This window comes from Clupea harengus, chromosome 17 (assembly GCF_900700415.2).
Source record: "Clupea harengus chromosome 17, Ch_v2.0.2, whole genome shotgun sequence".
NCBI classification, from domain to species: domain Eukaryota; kingdom Metazoa; phylum Chordata; class Actinopteri; order Clupeiformes; family Clupeidae; genus Clupea; species Clupea harengus.
In genome coordinates this window covers 10,712,361-10,731,115 of record NC_045168.1, presented here as the reverse complement: position 1 = coordinate 10,731,115, position 18,755 = coordinate 10,712,361, and the positions used below count along the sequence as shown (strand labels likewise).

Sequence of the window (18,755 nt, the reverse complement as noted above, 5' to 3'; positions counted from 1 at the left end):
AAGGAAATAACCACACAAATGAGTCGGAGCGCATATGCAGTAAATAACGGGATAAATAAAGGAATGACGGGCGCCCAGGCCAAACCGTCTCCCTCTCCCCGCCCATCCTTCTTCATTTCCCCAGCTTCTCCTTTATCTCACTTTTTAATCAACATTGCTTGCCTGTTCTCCATCTCCATAACTCTCTCTCTTTCTCTCTCTCTCTCTCTCTCTCTGTCTCTCTTTCTCTCTCTCTGTCTCTCTCTGTCTCTCTCTATCTCTCTCTTTCGCCCACATCCTCTCTCAGCGAGGAGACTCTGCCTTTGCATCCAACCATCAAACGGCCCATGCGGCCAACCACGCACGGGGTGCCTGGAGGATTTCCTCACCATGCTGGATCTGGAGCAGCAGGGGTGGGGTGGTAGGGGGTGGGGGGGGGGGGGCAGGCTGGGGCCTCCATGGGCCCCCGGCAGCAGAGATGGGGAGGTGGGCAGGCAGGCGGGTGGGCAGGCAGGCAGGCAGGGCCCCCACCATGCGCCCATTGATCTAGGCCGCATCTCCTAATCTCTCTCTCTCTCTGATCGCTGCTTGACAGGGATGGTTTGGAGCCAAATTCATGACCTTTTTGTGGAGGGGTGAGAAACGAGGCAGCTGAGCCAGAGAGGGAGAGAGAGAGAGAGAGAGAGAGAAAGTGAGATGGCACCTCCACAAGCTCACCGCAACACCCGCCCCAGAAACACCAACCAGGGGTGAGAGGGCAGAGTGAGAAGTCACCCAAAATTAACATAAGATAAATGGATGGATGGATGGACGGATGGATAAGAGTGAGAGGGGATGGGCGAGAAGTGAAGAAAGAAAGAAAGAAAGAAAGAAGGGAAGATAACCTTGTGCATTGTCTTAATGGAAAAAAACCTCTCTGAGTCGTGCCTACCTGTCTAGATGCTGTCCTTCACAATACACAGACAAAGAGCTCTCAAAGCACAGTGTCACCAAGGCGACATCTTCAAACGCGCTCTGCAATACAAGAGCACTAACTTCATAAAGACTTTTCTAACACCTCGCCGACCCCTGAGCAAACATTACTACCTTGCTTTGCACTGTAGTCAACTAACTCTCATGTCCTTGATAAACAGTAAGCGAGAAACACAGCGGGACGGCCGCTGAGGGACATTTTCAGCAGTTCTGCCATTAACGGGTGGGGGGGTTTGGGGGGTGGAGGCAGGAGAGGTGGGGGTATGTTGTGGAGAAATGATGACAAAATCATAAGCACAAGCAAGTGTTGCTGAAACGGCAGAAATGTATACGCAGCTATCTGTACCTGCTAAACAGTCGCCGGTAATATAATACACCTCCTCTACACACATTTTGTGCACACATAGGAGGTGGCTTTTGCCGTACATCTCCAAGCTAAAAAAAGAAAAGGCTTTGTGTGTGTGTGTGTGTGTGTGTGTGTGTATGTGTGTGAGTGCGTGTATGTACGTGTGTAAGTGTATACAAATGTATGTGTGTGTTTTTGTGGCTGTGTGTGTTTACTTTCTGAACCATGCTAAGCATAGCGTAGCCTCTCCTATTCCGACTACAGCGTAGCCTGCTGTTCTGTGTAATTCTTCTGCTTTATGGACACGCGTCAGCCAGGAGACAGATGCTAGCTATCTCGTGTCACTTTAATTAGATTAATCCTCGATCCCAATAGTTTTCAATCTCGTCCGCTCCCGCCCAGTGCCTTCGATTACGGCCCCTTGGCAGGCCCCTAATTGTGTGCTGTGGTGTAGGGAGGTCATTAGGGCTTCTTATGTTTATGGAGCGCTCCATTGATTTTTATCATCTGTTCTACAGCCCTTGGTCAGCTGTCTCGGCGAGCGAGTGTCAGGCAAGGCTGACCGGTGAGATGAGGGCTTGCTTCAGGAAGGAACAACACCAGAACAACATCTATGTGCCATATGCCTAGGTGTGTGCACTCACGCATGGGCACACACATATATTGTGTACGCGTTAGTAGAAAGTCTGAAAAAGGCTCACACACACACATACGTATACACACACACACACACACACACACACACACACACACACACACACACACACACACACACACACACACACATACACACACACATACACACACACACACACACACACACACACACACACACACACACACACACACACACACACACAATAACAACAAAACCCTGAATGCCACAGTAACTCCATCATCATCTGTCATCCATATTTCATATGACAAAAGAATTGAACTGCATTTCCCTACCTCCAAATAAATCTGTGTATTTTTCCATTACAATAGGCAACGGAAAACAGAAAAAAAAACAGAAACAGAAAACACTCCATTTTCCTTCCCTCATCACCTTACCTGCACTCACACACACACACACACCTAAACACATGTTTTTTCCCCATTTATCAGGTGTTGTCCCAGTGCTTGACAGAAGGCAATTAACCCTCACCGGGTAAGACCCGATCGGTCCTGGCCTACATCAAGCTCTTCTCTTGGCCCACATGCCTCACTCTCAGCACTGCAATTGCCTAACACCCAGAATGCAACTCCTTTGCTTGCCTCTCACTGGACAGCTGATCTGCCAATTAACCACTTTCTGATTGGGGAGAAGGAACGGGCCACCTTAGCCCCAGGTTGTGCTATTATTGATTTCATTCACCCCTCTTGTTTTTGCTTGTGTCATTGAAATGCCTGTTGGCCTCATTAAGGTGTTTAGAAAAGAAAATCGCACGGTGACCTTGACAATATCTTGGATGTCTTTTTTTGCACCTGCTCAGCGCAGCGAAAGAGAGAGAGAGAGAGAGTGAGAGAGAGAGAGAGAGAGAGAGAAAGAGAAAAGAGATAGAGGGAGTGCTTATCTCCTAAATTTTCACTGCAGGCAAAGTTGGTAATTACGTTCCCTGGCTGCCGTCATCTCCTGGCAATCCATCATGCTTCCCTTCGCCAGAGCCCATGACAAGAACTGCCAACACTATGTGGCTACGCAAGGACCGGGAAGGATCTCACCCAGCCACACCGCGAGTCACCCCTGAATAATTCCACAGGAATTCCTCCGGAGCGAAATTATACTGGCCCGTGCCGCAATACCTTCCAGCTCCATCTGAATGCCTTAAGGGGGGGGAGAATGGAATAGATATGTATTGAAGGTGGCAAGTGTTAAAGTAGCTGCACTGAGTCTGTGGCGTGGTTAGGATTCACGGAATGTGACTACAGGCACACGGTGGAAAAATCCAGAGACAGAAGAAACAAATATTTGAAAGAGAGATAACTGTTTCAGCTGCAGAGAGCGAGAGGGGTGGGGTGTAGTGGGGGGCAAAGTAAACAAGATGGGTCTCAGGGGGAAATAATGAGCGCATAAAGCAACCCCCCCCCCCCCCTCCAAAAAAAAGGGAGCTTGAGCATGAGAGATACTGCAACTTTGACATAGAGAAGGTGTGAGCTTATGTTTAATACTACAAGGCAAATGCAAAAGAAAAAAACTGAAAGAAAATAAAATGTACTTTGAAAATGGGCTGCCATAGGTGCTATGGCTGCTGGATTGTGGGACTAACGGAAGTTCCGAAAGACAAACTCACTGAACAGAATAAATCAGATAATGCATACGTCCTTATAAAACCACCTTCCTTTTTGCACCGTGAACAAGATGGCCACCTGGCCTTTTCGATGGTGCCGTAATTACCTCAAGCTTCATGTGCTCGAGAGACTAATGTGGAGGACACCGGTAATTACAGTTCAAGATCACACACTTAAAGGAGAGAGAAAGAGAGAGAAAGCGAGAGAGAATGACAGGAGAGAGAGAGAAAGCATTTAGTAACTTCTTGTTGTATCAGGCCTGTGCTTGTGTGTGTTTGTGTGTGTGTGTGTGTGCCTTTGAATTGAGACATAGGGGTTGTTGACATGGACCAGGTAGACCAGGTACTGGTCACTAGTCTCCTCCCATCTGCTTCTCTCTTCAAGTGGCAAGATGAAATGCGAGCTGAGAACAGGAGTGGGTGGGGAGGGGGAGGGGGGAGGGGGGGGGGGTCTACATCTGTCCTGCGTTTCGCCTCTGAACTGCAGCTTTTTGATTCAAGGACGCACGGATAACAATGGCATGGAGGCGCACTGACATCTGGCAGCTCTGCGCTAATGTTCGCTAATTAAAAATCCAACTCCCCTCCTCCTCCCCCCCATCCCTGAAAAAAAGGCAGTGATCTGCGATCGGTTGCAGAATACACTTATGCCGATAATCACTCACCCTCTGTGAAGTCCATCAACAGATGCTCCGTCATAAAGAGTATTAAAGTTTGTTATTCTTTATTTCATTTTATATCTATACCTATTCTGTCTGCAGTGTATTCAGTATGCAAATATCATATTCCATGAAATCTCTCTCTAGAGTTTATCGCTTATTCCTGCCAATCTGAACAGTGTGTTGTATATTTCCTTTTAATATAATCTTTATAAACCTTGTTAGCTGGGTTTTGCATTCGAAAAGACAACTGTAATGGAAAATAGTTACATGGTAAAAAAACTGTAAAATTGATGACATGTGAAAGCTAGTATCGTGTTCAGCTTTTATCCCTGTGGACAAAGACCAAGGTCAAGATGAGTGTTAAGCCCCCCGTGTGAAATCTGCACTGGGTTGTTTTCTGTGCTGACTGCTTTGATATCTGGCTGATTTACAATGACAGGCCAGCTTTATTCAAAATTTTACAAGCACAGTTTAAACCCACTCGAACCAGCAGGATCGTAGTCAGTGGTGTTTCCCCAAGCCACTGAACAACTGTGTGAAGACTGCACATGAAGTACGCTTCACAGTATCCAAAAGCACACACAAGGGGAAATAGATACTGCGGTTGAAGATACTTTTCCAACACTGAGTAAAAGTAAGACTGTGTGTGTGTGTGTGTGTGTGTGTGTGTGTGTGTGTGTGTGTGTGTGTGTGTGTGTGTGTGTGGTATAATTGATTGTTTCCAAGTCCTCAAAAAGACAGACAGGGCTGACATGCCATGGACTAGGGGAGATAAAGCTTGGTTTGTAAGAATTCAAGACAATATTTTTCTTTAATTCTGTGCATTACTGACTTAGGTGAAGGTTTTCAAAATGAGCATGTATTATTGGTCTGCAATTTGTCTGCATTATTCATTCATATTATTCACATTATAGGGAAATTCTTGGTGCTTACAATTTGTGGAGGTTATTATATGTATGCATCTCCTTCAACCTAAAATGTGATCAAATAACCAGCCCATAATATAATTTAAGTTATTACATTTCGGACCTTGTATTTGGAAGCCCAATTTGTGATAACTGCTCATAATGTAATATATTATTTTGGATGTTGTTATAAGGTATGAACCTTTCATAATAATTTGGCAACAAGGTAATAAATCCTGGTTCTTTAGACTGCAGCTGAAAATATGACTATAAGTTCTACTTTACCTTAGTTATGTCATTGAGAAACCTGGTCTAATGTCTAGGAAACTACAATGAGGATGCAATAAGAACTGGTCTAATGTAGTGACCTGGTCTAATGTCTAGGAAACTACACTGAGGATGCAATAAAAACTGCAAGAGAAGTACATGACATAAAGTCAAAGGATTCAAGGAACGTCCAAATTTATCCAAATGCATTTGGGGCAGACAAAGCAGCAACATGCTCCAGCAGGACGGACACTTGTGGAATAAATTCTTCCCGAGCGATAAGTACATAAAACAGTGGCGCCTCCCTCACCACCTCCTCTTGCCTTTACTTGAAATGGACTGCCAGGAGTAATTGTGAAAATTATCCCTCTCTTTCTCTTCTCTCCCCTGCACTCCTGCCATGCGTCCCTCTCTTTCTCTTCTCTCCCCTCCACTCCTGCAACACATCCCTCTCTTTCTCTTCTCTCCCCTCCACTCCTGCAATGCGTCCCTCTCTTTCTCTTCTCTCCCCTGCACTCCTGCCATGCGTCCCTCTCTTTCTCTTCTCTCCCCTCCACTCCTGCAACACATCCCTCTCTTTCTCTTCTCTCCCCTCCACTCCTGCAATGCATCCCTCTCTTTCTCTTCTCTCCCCTCCACTCCTGCAATGCATCCCTCTCTTTCTCTTCTCTCCCCTCCACTCCTGCAACACATCCCTCTTTCTATTCTCTCCCCTCCACTCCTGCAACGCATCCCTCTCTTTCTCTTCTCTCTTCTCTACTCCTGCCTCGGTCCCCTGACACAGACAGAGAGCACGCGTCCCTCCCAGCAGGCAGCAGGAGGCCAGACAGAGAGTGATATCCAGGGAGCCTTCTGTTCCTACTCCCCTTACCCCTGTAACAGTAAATCTTTGAGCACAGTGTATACCCACTAAACTGGTCTTGTTTGTATCATGTATTTACCACCGGATGTCTGTATATATATTATGTACACCTACCAAATGCAGGATATGTACAACACCTGTTGTTTCCCATCCCCTTCTGCCACACAACCCTCCCCCATCCCCCCTTCCTATCTCCACCCGGCCGACCTCAAGCAGATGGGTCCCCCCTTATGTGCCGTGGTTCTGCTTAAGGTTCCTTCCTGACTAACAGGGAGTTTTTTCTTGCCCGTGTTGCCAATGTGCTTGCACTAAGGGGGTTCAGGCTCTGGGCTCTGTAAAGCGCCTAGAGACAATTGTATTGTTATGGCGCTATATAAATAAAATTGAATTGAATTGAATTGAATTCTCTCTCTCTCTCTTTCTCTCTCTTTCTCTCTCTTTCTTTCTCTTTCTCTCTCTCTCTTCCTCTCTCCTTCTCTCTCTCTCTCTCTCTCTCTCTCTCCTTCTCTCTCTCTTTCACTCTCCTTCTCTCTCTCTCTCTCTCTCTCTCTCTCTCTCTCTCTCTGCTGCACATGTCCCACTCCTCCTCTTTGTCAGTTCGACCCGCTGCTGTTGAAAGATAAATTCAGTTTAGGTATGAATTTATTAACATTTTATTTCTATGCCCATTTAACCAGTATAACTAAAGGCAGTTGGAAAACAGGTTTCAGACAGAGGGGCCTAAGATAACATTCAAAGCACATGCTTTCAAGTTTAGAATGACCAGTGACATAAATTCCAAGGTCATAGGGCAGCCTGGGCAGGAGACAGATGAGATAGGGAAACTATCTGTAAGAAGGGAGTTGGAGACTCACAGAAACTTAATTGTCAGGCCAGAAATTACGACTAAAACATGCAAGTCACAGAGAGGCGTATACCTGGAGGCCCTCAGTGAAGACTGGACTTATAAACCATTATGATCACATGTAAAATTTAGAATGCGTTCTCCAGCCGTGGGTGACAGAGCTATTGTGAACTCTTCATTCCGGCTGAATCTTGTCCAATCCTAAAACCAGTAAACTCAACTGTATCAAACCAAGTGCTGTGTGTGGCGGTCCGTTACTCTGATTTCTCTGTAAACCAACACGCAGTTTAATTTAAACTTAATACTGTCCAGAAGGAAAGCCTACTTATTGCTTCAGAACTGACGGTGTCACATATATGTATTTATGTGGCAAGGAAGGGATGCCGTGTAGCATCGCGCGTAGCAAATGATTCATTGGCCTCATTACCACATCAGATGACTTGATGTATATCATAAAAAGATATTAAATCTTAATTAAGTTTCCATCTCGCTCTAATTTGTCTCAATAGGGGCCACCATATGCTCGGCATATCACAAACAGAAAAAAATGAGAACGAGTTTGATCAGGTTTTTAGAATTACAAATAGCGCATGGAGGTTTTTCTGTCAGAGACATATATTATTTTTATTCCAAAGGGAGGAGGGGGAGGGGGGTACCCCTCCCTGGCTTTTTTTCTAGCATTATTGCATTATAGATTTTTTTCTTTTAACTCAAGCCCAACCAAGAGAACAATAACACACAGGAAGTAAGGGATTCTGGGATTCCTACTTTACTGCAGTTGGAGGCTGAGGAAGTGTGTGTGTGTGTGAGTGGGTGTGTGTGTGTGTCTCTGTGTTAGGCCTTCATTTAATATCCGCCTGTCAATCTCACTTTTGATACGGCTGCCTTGAATTTCCCTTGGACTTATAATATGGCCGTGGGACCATAACAGAGTGACAAAGCAGGAGTGGACGTAGCAATGGCACAAGCAGTGCAAAAATACCAAAGAAGTTATTAATGTGTTGTAAGCATGTTATAAATAAGACAATGACGTCATATTGAGCTCAACCACCATATGGCATTGCTTTAATGGCAGTCACTTACTTATGGGATAATGTGGTGTTTAGGGGGCCTACAGTTGCCATCTCTCACCATCTGGACAGCACTGAGCTGCCTGAAAGGTGCACGTAGGCTCTCAAGGACTGCATTACATTTCTAAAGGCCAGCAGTCCCCCTGTCGGACTGTCAACATTTGACAGCTGGGTTTTTCCTGTGGCGTGCTGGTATATTGAGACCCCTCTTATACCTCTCCTCTGTTCTAATTTCACATAGGAATAGTAGTAGAATAGTAGTAGTAGAATAGAAGTAGTCCCACATCATTATCAGGCATAACAACTAGTTAGTGCAACAGAAATGATTTAATACTACCAATTTATTTATGTCCTGAAAAATGTAAAGAGAAACAGACACACAGACACAGACAGTCATACATATAGATGGGGGATGGTAGAGAGCTGTGAGAAGTGAAGAAAGAAAGAAAGAAGTGGAGAGAACTGACATTGTCCATGGTCTTAATTGAAAATAACTTGGATTCGTGCCTGCCTGTGTGGAAGTTGTCCTTGACAATACACAGACAGAGAGCTTTCAAAAAACAGGGTTGCCAACGTAACATCCACAAAATGTGCTCCACAATACGAGAGCACTAACTTCAAAAATACCTTTCTAACACCTCGCCGACCCCTGAACAAAGACCACTCCCCTGCCTCGCATTGTAGTAAACAAAACTCTCATGTCCTTGACAAACAGTAAGCGAGAAACACAGTGAGACGGACACTAAGGGATAGATAGATAGATAGATATATCGGTAGATATATATATAGATAGATAGATCGATCGGTAGATAGATAGATAGGTCGATCGATCGATCGATCGGTAGATACAGCATACAAGCTAACAGCACACAAGTCCAAGACCTACAGATCTCATTTCAGGCACAGGTCCCTCTCTGTGTGAATGACGGTATGTGGAGCTACTCACAGATATTGGCAGTGCCCTTGGGAATGGGGAGATAGGAGCCGGCACTCCAAGCCCGGCCCTGGTAGCTCCTCTTACAGCGGCCACAGTCGGGCCCTGTAGTGTTGTGCTCACACTCACAAGCCAGCTTGTCCTTATCAAACACGCAGCTGTTGGCGTGAAGGTTGCACTTGCATCTGTTAAGGGAAGAGAGACAAGTAAAGAATTAAAAATGTATGTAATCTATAAATAAATACCTTTCTCTTTTTTTTTACCATTGATTTTTTCGGTGAGGCTTTCAACCTCACGATGTTACTACTGGAAACATGAGGGCTAGATGTGCGAAACACAAACCAAGGCCGGCATGACCTTGGGAAAAATGAGCATTTCTACAAGTTGTTCTGTATGGCTAGAAGTGTGCACGCACGCTGCACGAGGTGGTATCTTAAGTCGTCTGAAAAAAAAAGAGGCGAACTTCAAAACAAAGCTTGCATATAATACCAAGAATTCAGCAAAAAACAAAGCAAAAAACATCTGCCTCATTATATATTTTTCCCTCCTTCCTCTGTTTTCCCCATTCGGCAAAAGATAACGGGCTCCTAATTGTCCCTCAGGAGAATGCATAATTGCTGTGAGGTCGCATTGGCAGTGAACGGCACAGGGAAAAAAAGCTAAAGATGCTAAATGGAACAAGCGCAGAGGAATCGCATAATGCAGGGAGGGTAAAGGGAGATTTAAAAGTCCCTGGAAAGGCTCATAGGTCTCTGATAAGGCTGCAAGCATTGGGGACTAGCTGGGGACAGGGTTACCGGGGCATGCTAAATGATAAATTAAAACATAATGAGGTCTCGCTAAAGAAGCTTAGCCATGTTGTTAGCTTAAAACGGTGGACCCTTAAATCCTACTGACGACAGCACAAATACATTACACGGGCTGCACCGTATTATTACAGTAATCATTCGTCAGACGTTATCAGTTTATTGTAAGTTATTTTGTAGTGTGAAAAACTCCTAATACCATTTTTTCCTGGAGGTTTTGTGATTAATTCATAGAGAGAGTTAAAAGGAATGATCAAACTTCCTGTGAAGTTGTTGTGTGTTAATTGCATATTTAATAAGCACCAGAGCAGAAGAGTAAAAATGGTGTTACATGAAAACAAATTGGGTTGCCACCAAAATGAGCCGTGTCTTAATGGCACATCCATATAATTTCAGATTCAAAACCTCATGAGGGGGTGTTCTGAGCTGAGCTACTACATATTCATTACAGAGTTTGCGAGAGCCAGAAAAAAAACAACCAACCAAAAAAAAACCCTCAGCCAATGGATTTACCTCAAATCACTTCCAGACACAAAGTCCTAGCTTTCCAAACTGTCTCTCTAAGTACAGGAAAAAAACACAATGCCATTGATTATGGTGCAACAGAGCAAAGGTCACCACTGTGTTGATCATACAGACAAACCTCTCGCCAGCACAAAGGAGGGAAGGTAAGGAGGTTGTGTGTGTATTGGAGACTGTTGGTAACTGTACTCCCCATCTGGGAGCTGGTGTGGGGTGGCGAAGGGGGAGTCACATGTGCAGTGCAGTGGTGGAGGGGGGGTCACATGTGCAGTGCAGTGGTGGAGGGGGGAGTCACATGTGCAGTGCAGTGGTGGCTGGTGTGGGGTGGCGGAGGGGGAGTCACATGTGCAGTGCAGTGGTGGAGGGGTGGGGGGGTCACATGTCCAGTGCAGTGGTGGAGGGGGGGGGTCACATGTGCAGTGCAGTGGTGACTGGTGCATCTCCCAGCAGCCCAGGCGGAGGTTCAGGCTCACTAAATCCCCCCCTCCCTCCGCCCCTCCCATTCAAGCCCCATCCATGGGAGCAGACGTCTTCCCAGCCCCTTAAAAGGCCGATCCGTCTTCATGGGCCTCACAGTAATTGCACAGCGCTGCCCTGATTATTGTCACCGCAAATTAATACGAGGGAGAGGAAATGGTGAAAGAGTCCTTCGGCGCATAGGAAATACTACGAGGATGGCTGGCAGTGCTTGAAACCTGTTCTTAGAAAACACATCTTCAGGCGATTTTGAATCCCCCCCCCCCTTCTTTTACAAGATGATTGGTAGAATATGCTGAAAGGAAAGAGAGAGAGAGAGAGAGAGAGAGAGTGAGAGAGTGAGAGAGAGAGAGAGCAGACTGTACACTCTCCAACGAGGATAGTTTTAAGCGACAGCTGGTGTTGTTGATCCGGTCACAGCTAGCCTTAAGATGCTTAGGCTGATCCGGCAGATAAATATGACAATCTAGAACAACAAACAGCTCGGAAACCCAATCACTTGCTCCAAGCTAACTCTCGCCCATTATCTGCGCCAAGACTGGCGGGGCAGACTCGGTCGCCATGGCAATTATGCTATGTGAGTAAAAAATGGGCCCCACGGTGTTAAACGCTCTCAGCATGACTATGGGCGGCTATTATTGGAGACATTATGCTCACCGCATGCTTTGTAGGAGTGGCCTGCATGAGTGATGCTGTCTCTGACGGATGGCTCCTCAGGCACCGCAGGTACCCCCACCCTGGATAAGTGATGGGTCATTACTCTCCAGAGCTGTGCTTTGCATCTCATTATCAGGGGGAACTTTAATTTTTGGGGGGGATGGAGAGCGGAGGCGCAAAGTGGGGTACACATCATCAAATCAACCCCAAGGCCTGGAAACACATAACCACAAATCAGATGAAAAGGGGTAATCTGGGTTGCTGCAATAGCCAACTGTGATATTCACTCGTTACTGCTGTGGGCCACTGGGTGTTGATATCCTAAGAATATTGCAGTGAGGCACTGAACGTAAAATGCAAACACACTATCAACTGTGTAGATATTATCCCAAATTCACTCCATTTACAATTCTCAACAAATGATCCCCACACAATAAAGGCAAATAGAGGGACATTTTGTTCATTTGTGTAATTCTGCTTAATGCGCCATGTGACCGAAATAGAGAGGAGACAGCTCTCGTGCTTACTGACTCATCTTGTTGGTGATCTCTGTGAGTCCATCGTGAGCTGTTAGTTTGGCAGGCAACCTTTGGATTTCCTTGAGACTCAAAACCTCTCAATTTGAAGCCATGCCACCTTCCCTAACAAGGGAGGAGAGGGGGGTCCTGCTGTGGGCCTAAGGACTTGTTTTTTTCTTCTGTCGGCATGGTTACATCAGAATTAGCAAAAGAATGCTATTGCTCTAGACCTGTCACCTTGAGAGTGCACTGCCTTCTAAACGGGTGACGGGATAAAACTCTATTTAATGACAGGCTCAGTTCTCATGGGCTCCCTGTTCACAACAGACTTTTATTTTTCCATTTCAATCAAGGTGTGCCAGCTTCCCGTGCAGTTTCCCTCCACTTTGAAAAAAAGGGTCATTGCTAAAGAATCATGTTTTGTTCCTTCAGTGCCACAGTGTCTGAGAAACTTAGCCTGAAGCGCTATTGGGAATGCAAACACGTGTCTGGTGGAGGTCATAATATGTATTCATGAAACTGCCCATGGGACTGAGAACTCACACCGCCATGACAGGTTAGCGCACTGCGGTGGTAATCATCGCCACACTTCTCACTCTCTGTCAAAGGCCTCTTTAAAGCATAACTGAAGCAGAAAAGAAAGAAAAAGTTTGTTTTTTTAGAGTTCTCTTTGAAATGTATGAGGCAGAGAGTCACGTTGTCAAAAGGGATGAGTTATTTATTTATCTTCCATAGAAACTGTTGAATAGCAAACGTGCACTTCCCCACTTGTCTTGCCTGAAGCAAAGAAGTCTGACCTCCAAAGTAATGGAACTGTGACTGAGTAAGGGCAGGTGAAAGTACATTGCACTTTCTCTACCAATTTTATTGGCAAAAATCAAGAACGCTATACCTTGCAGCCCTCTCCGAAGGAAGAGAATATCTTTAGAAACATTACCAGCATTACTTTGTCTTGTCTCTCTCTTTCCCGTGCTTTTGTCAGGGTAAAAGAGTGGAGGCAATTTTTCACATCTGTTAATTTCTGTGGACGGATCTATCAGTGGATAATTAATCATAATTACTCACGAACGAGGCTCACACATGCACACCTAACTAGGCTGATCCAAGCCATTCGAGTGCAGTAAATACTACAACGTCTTAAAGTGAGCTAAGTTAGTGCGGCAATTACATTTAATCAAATGTGCAGGTGTTATTGCTGGAAAATGAAATGGGTCAAATGCTCTTAAATGCAAATAAATGTTTGCCCAATTTAGCACGCACAAAGTCTCCACTAATGTGCACACTTAAAGACATGGGTATGTGCGTGAGGACACACACACATGCACATGCACATGCACACACAGCCACACTCATTCACATAACTCACCCCGTTATCTACAAAGAAACTGAAATAGATTTATAGGAATGTGATTCCTGGGAGTGGCACAAGTAAGTAGGTAAATAGGATGTACTTGGCACTGACAACGTTATTCCATAATGCCCCGTCCCTCTGCACAAACAGCTCTCAAAGCGCCTTTGAGCCTTATCATGTCTTCAAATGACACCGAAGAGCTCCACTTCCACACGTCAGCCCACATTAGTGATAAACAGATCCCACCATCACTACTGTTTGCCCTAATTGCTTCTTGAAAAGCCTTCAGTTGGCCCACAGTGCATGATGGGAGGTGAGAAACAGCTGCTATTTCTCCCTAAGAAGGCCCCTTAGCAACCATTTTCGTTCCCTGACTAGTATGGTCTTGACAGGGAGAGAAGTTGAGTTTGGGGGCATCTTTATGCCCCGAGGGAAACACTGCAAACTGCAAGCTCCCCCCCCCACACACACACACATACCTCCAGCCTCCAGTGGGCCTGCCACAGTACATGCAGACTTGTTTACTAAAATGGTCTGTGACAAGCGTAGTTGTATTAACCCCAGTTACTGGACCATGCTGACGGAGCAGCAGCTAACTGTGACTTGAGGGGCAATTTCACTAATATTTAATTTGACCCAGTAAGCAATTAAGATCTGAAGAGAACTATACCACAACAATGTCTTGGCCCCAGCATGGTAATGATTTAAGCCCCGTGCTGGAGCAGACGCAATTAGCAACCATAGGAGAGCGATTTAATTTTAATAATGCAAAGTATTTTAACTAAACTCAACTGCTGGTATTGGAAAATGCTACAGGGATTTAAATTAGAGAAACAGAATCAAGAAAATAAAGGGTATTACGAAAAGTATGGTGTTGCATTTAATATGGTCAACTAAAGACTATGGTTTAAAATGTAATATGATACATAAATAAAGAGTATGCATAATATTTCATCCCTTCACGTAAATCATTCTGACCTCTGACTAGTCTGTCTATCTAATCTACTGAACGATACCACAGTAACTATTGTCTGTAGATGGCAGAGGTGTAAAGTAACAAATTACATTTACTCACGTTACTGTAATTGAGTCGTTTTTTGTGTACTTTGTAATTTTGAAGTAGTTTTTGAAATCGGTAATTTTACTTTTACTTAAGTAGATTTTGACTGAAGTATTGTACTTCGCTACATTGGAAATTACATCCGTTACTGAGTAAAAAAAAAAACATTGTTCAAGAAAGGAAACCGAAAGGTGGGAATCGCGCACGACAATTCTCATTGCAGTGGTGGATGCTGCATAGAGAGGATGATAGAGTCGATGCAAGCCGCCGGTGTCGAGTCACGAGAGATAGAGATGGATGAAGATGATAGTGCGGACTACCAACAAGCTGCGGACGACCAACAAGCTGAAGCACCGAACTTTCCGCAAGTTAAAATGAAAGAAGATGAAGAAACCCCGTATCCACAACTCAGCAAGCAGTTTGCCTTCCAACCTAAAAGGCAACAGCTATATAATGCTGTGTAAGCTGTGCCTGCCCCGCCAGACAGAACTTTCTGCTTATAAAAATGAATCTTCAAATCTGCGCAAGCATGTGTTGGTAAGTACAGTATTTGTCCCTTTCCATTAGTAGTTCAGACAGCGTTTTTGTTGTTTATTAGCTTTGCTACAATAAGCAAAATATGCGTGTCATGGCACTTGTAGCCTCATTTTGGCTAGCACTTGCAACCACCCTGAGTATGCTAACGTCAACTAGCTGGCTAGCTAGGCTAGCTATACACTCATGTACCCATCCTTCTGTTAACAGCCGTCATCCAATAGACTAATAATAATTCCATTCCTGTCTTCCATTCGTTTTAGTTCATAGCATTATTATGTTCAGTCTCTCACATTGTGTTAAAAACTGCAGATCAGTCATCAGCAATAAGATACACCGCATAAACTGATATTAGGCTAATCATTTGGCTGCCTCCCATGCCCTGAAACAGGAACGATGTGAATGCGCACACCATCGTTGTCAGACAGTTGGACAAATCAATGTCAATGTGTATGTCGTTATCTCGAATTTATCACGATGTGGTGGCTTTGCAACGTGCACGTCTTTCATGTTCATGCTCAGGGGCCTCGGTTAGCAAGAATTTAGGATTATGAATTGTGATGCATGTAGAAATAGAAAATAATGTTATCATGCTGTATATATACTGTAGGTCTGTCATCTCAAGTAGCTATTTATAGCTATTTCTGTGTTAAGATGCACTCTTGGTGGCAGCTCAATACTTCATTGTCAGAATTGTTGTTTGTCATTCTACAGGTCTAGTCTATGTCAGACAACATCTTGACCGGATGGTAGGGGCTGAAGCAAGTTGGACAACATTCATCAGATGAAGATGATTTATTTTCCTCAATGAAGTCCAGAAGGTACAGGGGAGTTAGAAGGGAACCTAGCCTGTGTCTCAGTCAATATGGATCTGCTGAACTCCTTTCAGAATATCAAAAAACTGTCCCTGAAACTCAATACTGGCCTACCTGCCTCGGCCGCCTGCGAGTGACTCTTCGGCTGTGCTGGATTGCCGTTTACTGCAAAGCGAGCCCGGATGAACTCTACACACCTTGAAAATCAGCTGCTGCTCAAACTCAACAAGAAGTTTGTAGACTAATGCGCTAAAGGTGGACACAAGTAAAGTAACCAAAGTTTTAATATAGTGGGGCAGCGGCATTTTAACTTTTTTATTTTAGCTGTCATGTGGTTCATGTCTTGACATGTCCTCCCAAAAGTTCTTAAATGTTGTGTTTACAGTTTAATGTTTAATGTTTGACATGTTTAATGTCATTGCACTTATATTTCTAAAGATTTCCTTTAATTAAAAATAACTAGTTTTTGTATTGGATTTATGACCCCTTGTCCTTTTTATGCATTATATAGGAGCGGCCCCGATCAAGTTGTTGAAAGTAACTAAGTAACTTTTACTTAAAGTACATTTTAAATGAACCACTTTTTACTTTTACTTGAGTACATTTTTAGATGGGTAATTTTACTTGTACTTAAGTAAAATTTCATCAAAGTAATTGTACTTTTACTTGAGTACAACATTTCAGTACTTTTTACACCTCTGGTAGATGGTAGATAGCCCTGAATGTGTAGCCATGCTGCAGTGGGAGTCTATCAGAATGCCTTCACCACCTGACATACAACCCCAGTTCAATATAATCGAGTGATTGTCACACCGATACAACAGCCCCTGCAACCCCAGTGAACTGGGTGAAGTACCAGTGACAAGAAAGGTAGCCGGTGGTGGGTGAAGGCTGTTAGAGAAAATGTCAGGCTGGCCTAACAGTTTTTTAAAAAGCAACACTCATCTCTTTGTCTAAATGAATGGACGCGGTTCCTTTGTGAAACATTTACAAAGAGATCACTGGGTTTAGTCTGAAGAATATCTTCAGAAGAACTTCTGTCTGTATTGAAAGAACGAAAGTGTGGAGATATTTGAAAAATTCTTCGGAATGCCTTTGTTTTGATTTATTCATTTGTGTAATAGTTTACTTTAGATGCTATACGGATTCTCCCTCAGAAGGCCAATGGATTGTAACAAATGTGACCTTCCTAAAAGCATAACCTTGACTTTGGAGAAAAGAAAAAAAATGGCATGTCATGACCAAACTCTACTGTCAGCAAATAAAAGCGAAATCCGTGCCACACGGACAAACACCTTCAAATCCATTTCCCAATAGCACTGAGGAAAAAGAGAAATATCTGGTCATTGACAAAAAAAAAAGATTTTCCACCTAAATCGCCCTTCCAGTGGCCAAACCCCAGTCTTTTATGTGTGAGATGTGCCATGGCGAAGGAATGGAAAAAAGGCAGGCTTGAAAATGGTCGGTGTCATGCATTTATTCATCTGCAGTACCTCTCCCTATTGTCAGTCACAGCCGCATTGTGCGACTCAGTAGTGCTTGAAAGGCAGGAAGCCACGGGGGAATTCAACAGTAACGCCGGCCACATGTCAGTTCACACTCCCCCTGTACCTACTGTTCAGAGTGCTCCTCCTCCTCGGACCATGGCTAGCCTCCGCAAATGAACCTTTCACCGAATTTGGGACTCAACGGAGGAGAAATGTAAAAAATCTGCTTTAAAGGCATGTTGATAAACAAGTATTTGCATGATATAGTCAATCTAGAGATGAGGCTTAAAAGCAATATATTGCTGCGCCATCCAAAACCACGTGCTGGGCGTTTGAATGCCAACTAGATTTGAAGAAATGAATTGCATCCATGCAGGTGGTGTTTAATGTGTTACACATCATTGGTCTTTGTGCCTTTACGTGTGAGCAAGTGTTCAAATATGAGTCGTTGAGGAACATAGAAAAAACATTAGGAAATGTAATGTGACAATATAAATGGGTATGAGAGGGAAGGGGTATTTTAAATAGAATAGCAGGGAGAGAGAGAGAGAGAGAGAGAAAGAGAGAGAGAGAGAGAGAGAGAGATAGAGAACTGGATATCCAGGCCTACACATGGTGCGAGTCCTCTAAGTTGGCCAGTCCTAGATTGCCAGGGCCTCCCCCCTGCGTTGATTAAAGACTCTTAATCCATCAGCACAATCTCCAGGAAAGGTACAGATGTGCTGGAGGTCGTGAGCCAACCACCACTCAGCCTCCAGCAGCGCGGCGAGCCGCATCGCTCATCTGTCCCATCCAGCCCGGCGATGTAACTGTGAACAGGGCGACGCAAAAACCAGATTACGGCAAGAGGAGCCAAATGCTCCCCACTCAAGCATTTGCTCGCTGCAAATCTCTCCGAAGATGAGCCTCGAGTAAACAGACCGTGTCCAAATCACGGAGCCTTTCAGTGCTGTGAAGATTGTCTTTAGCTGTGTATGTGTCTGTGTGTGTGTGTGTGTGTATATATATCCACTGCTGTCTGTGGTTGGGTTTATATGAACCGATGTGTGCTAATGCTGTGTGCTAACACTGAGACGTCCTTGCCACTGTGTAAGGCTGTATGGGACGGGATGGAGGAAGAGGTCAGAGAGAGGATTAGCGGTGAGTCTCGGTGGCCTCCTGGGTGGTGGTGGTGGGGGGGGGGCCATGAAGCAAAGGGGCCCCCCCTGTTAGAAGGCCTAAAGGCTCCACCATTAATTGAAGTAGGCCAACCAAGAACATAGAATGTGCTCCTTCAACCAAATGATGGAGAGAAGACAGAAAGTAAGACGAAAGAAAAAAGGAAGAGAAAACAAAGGCATGGGATACCACCAGTTCCTTTTCTATGGCCTCCGAAGCACAATGGAGGAAATTGACTATTTCAATGTGAGCACAGAAG

The 18,755-nt window shown here is 44.5% G+C and overlaps 1 protein-coding gene across 2 annotated transcripts in view; it reads right to left on the bottom strand.

Annotated features, from left to right (window-relative positions):
• The window catches only part of ntng1a (netrin g1a), a 91,057-nt gene that overhangs the window by 18,423 nt on the left and 53,879 nt on the right, over nucleotides 1-18,755 (bottom strand). For both annotated transcript variants that reach the window (XM_031583623.2, XM_031583624.2), the window contains exon 4: nucleotides 9,124-9,296. In XM_031583623.2, the coding sequence (XP_031439483.1) occupies nucleotides 9,124-9,296 (173 nt within the window). The remainder of the gene's footprint in view (nucleotides 1-9,123; nucleotides 9,297-18,755) is intronic.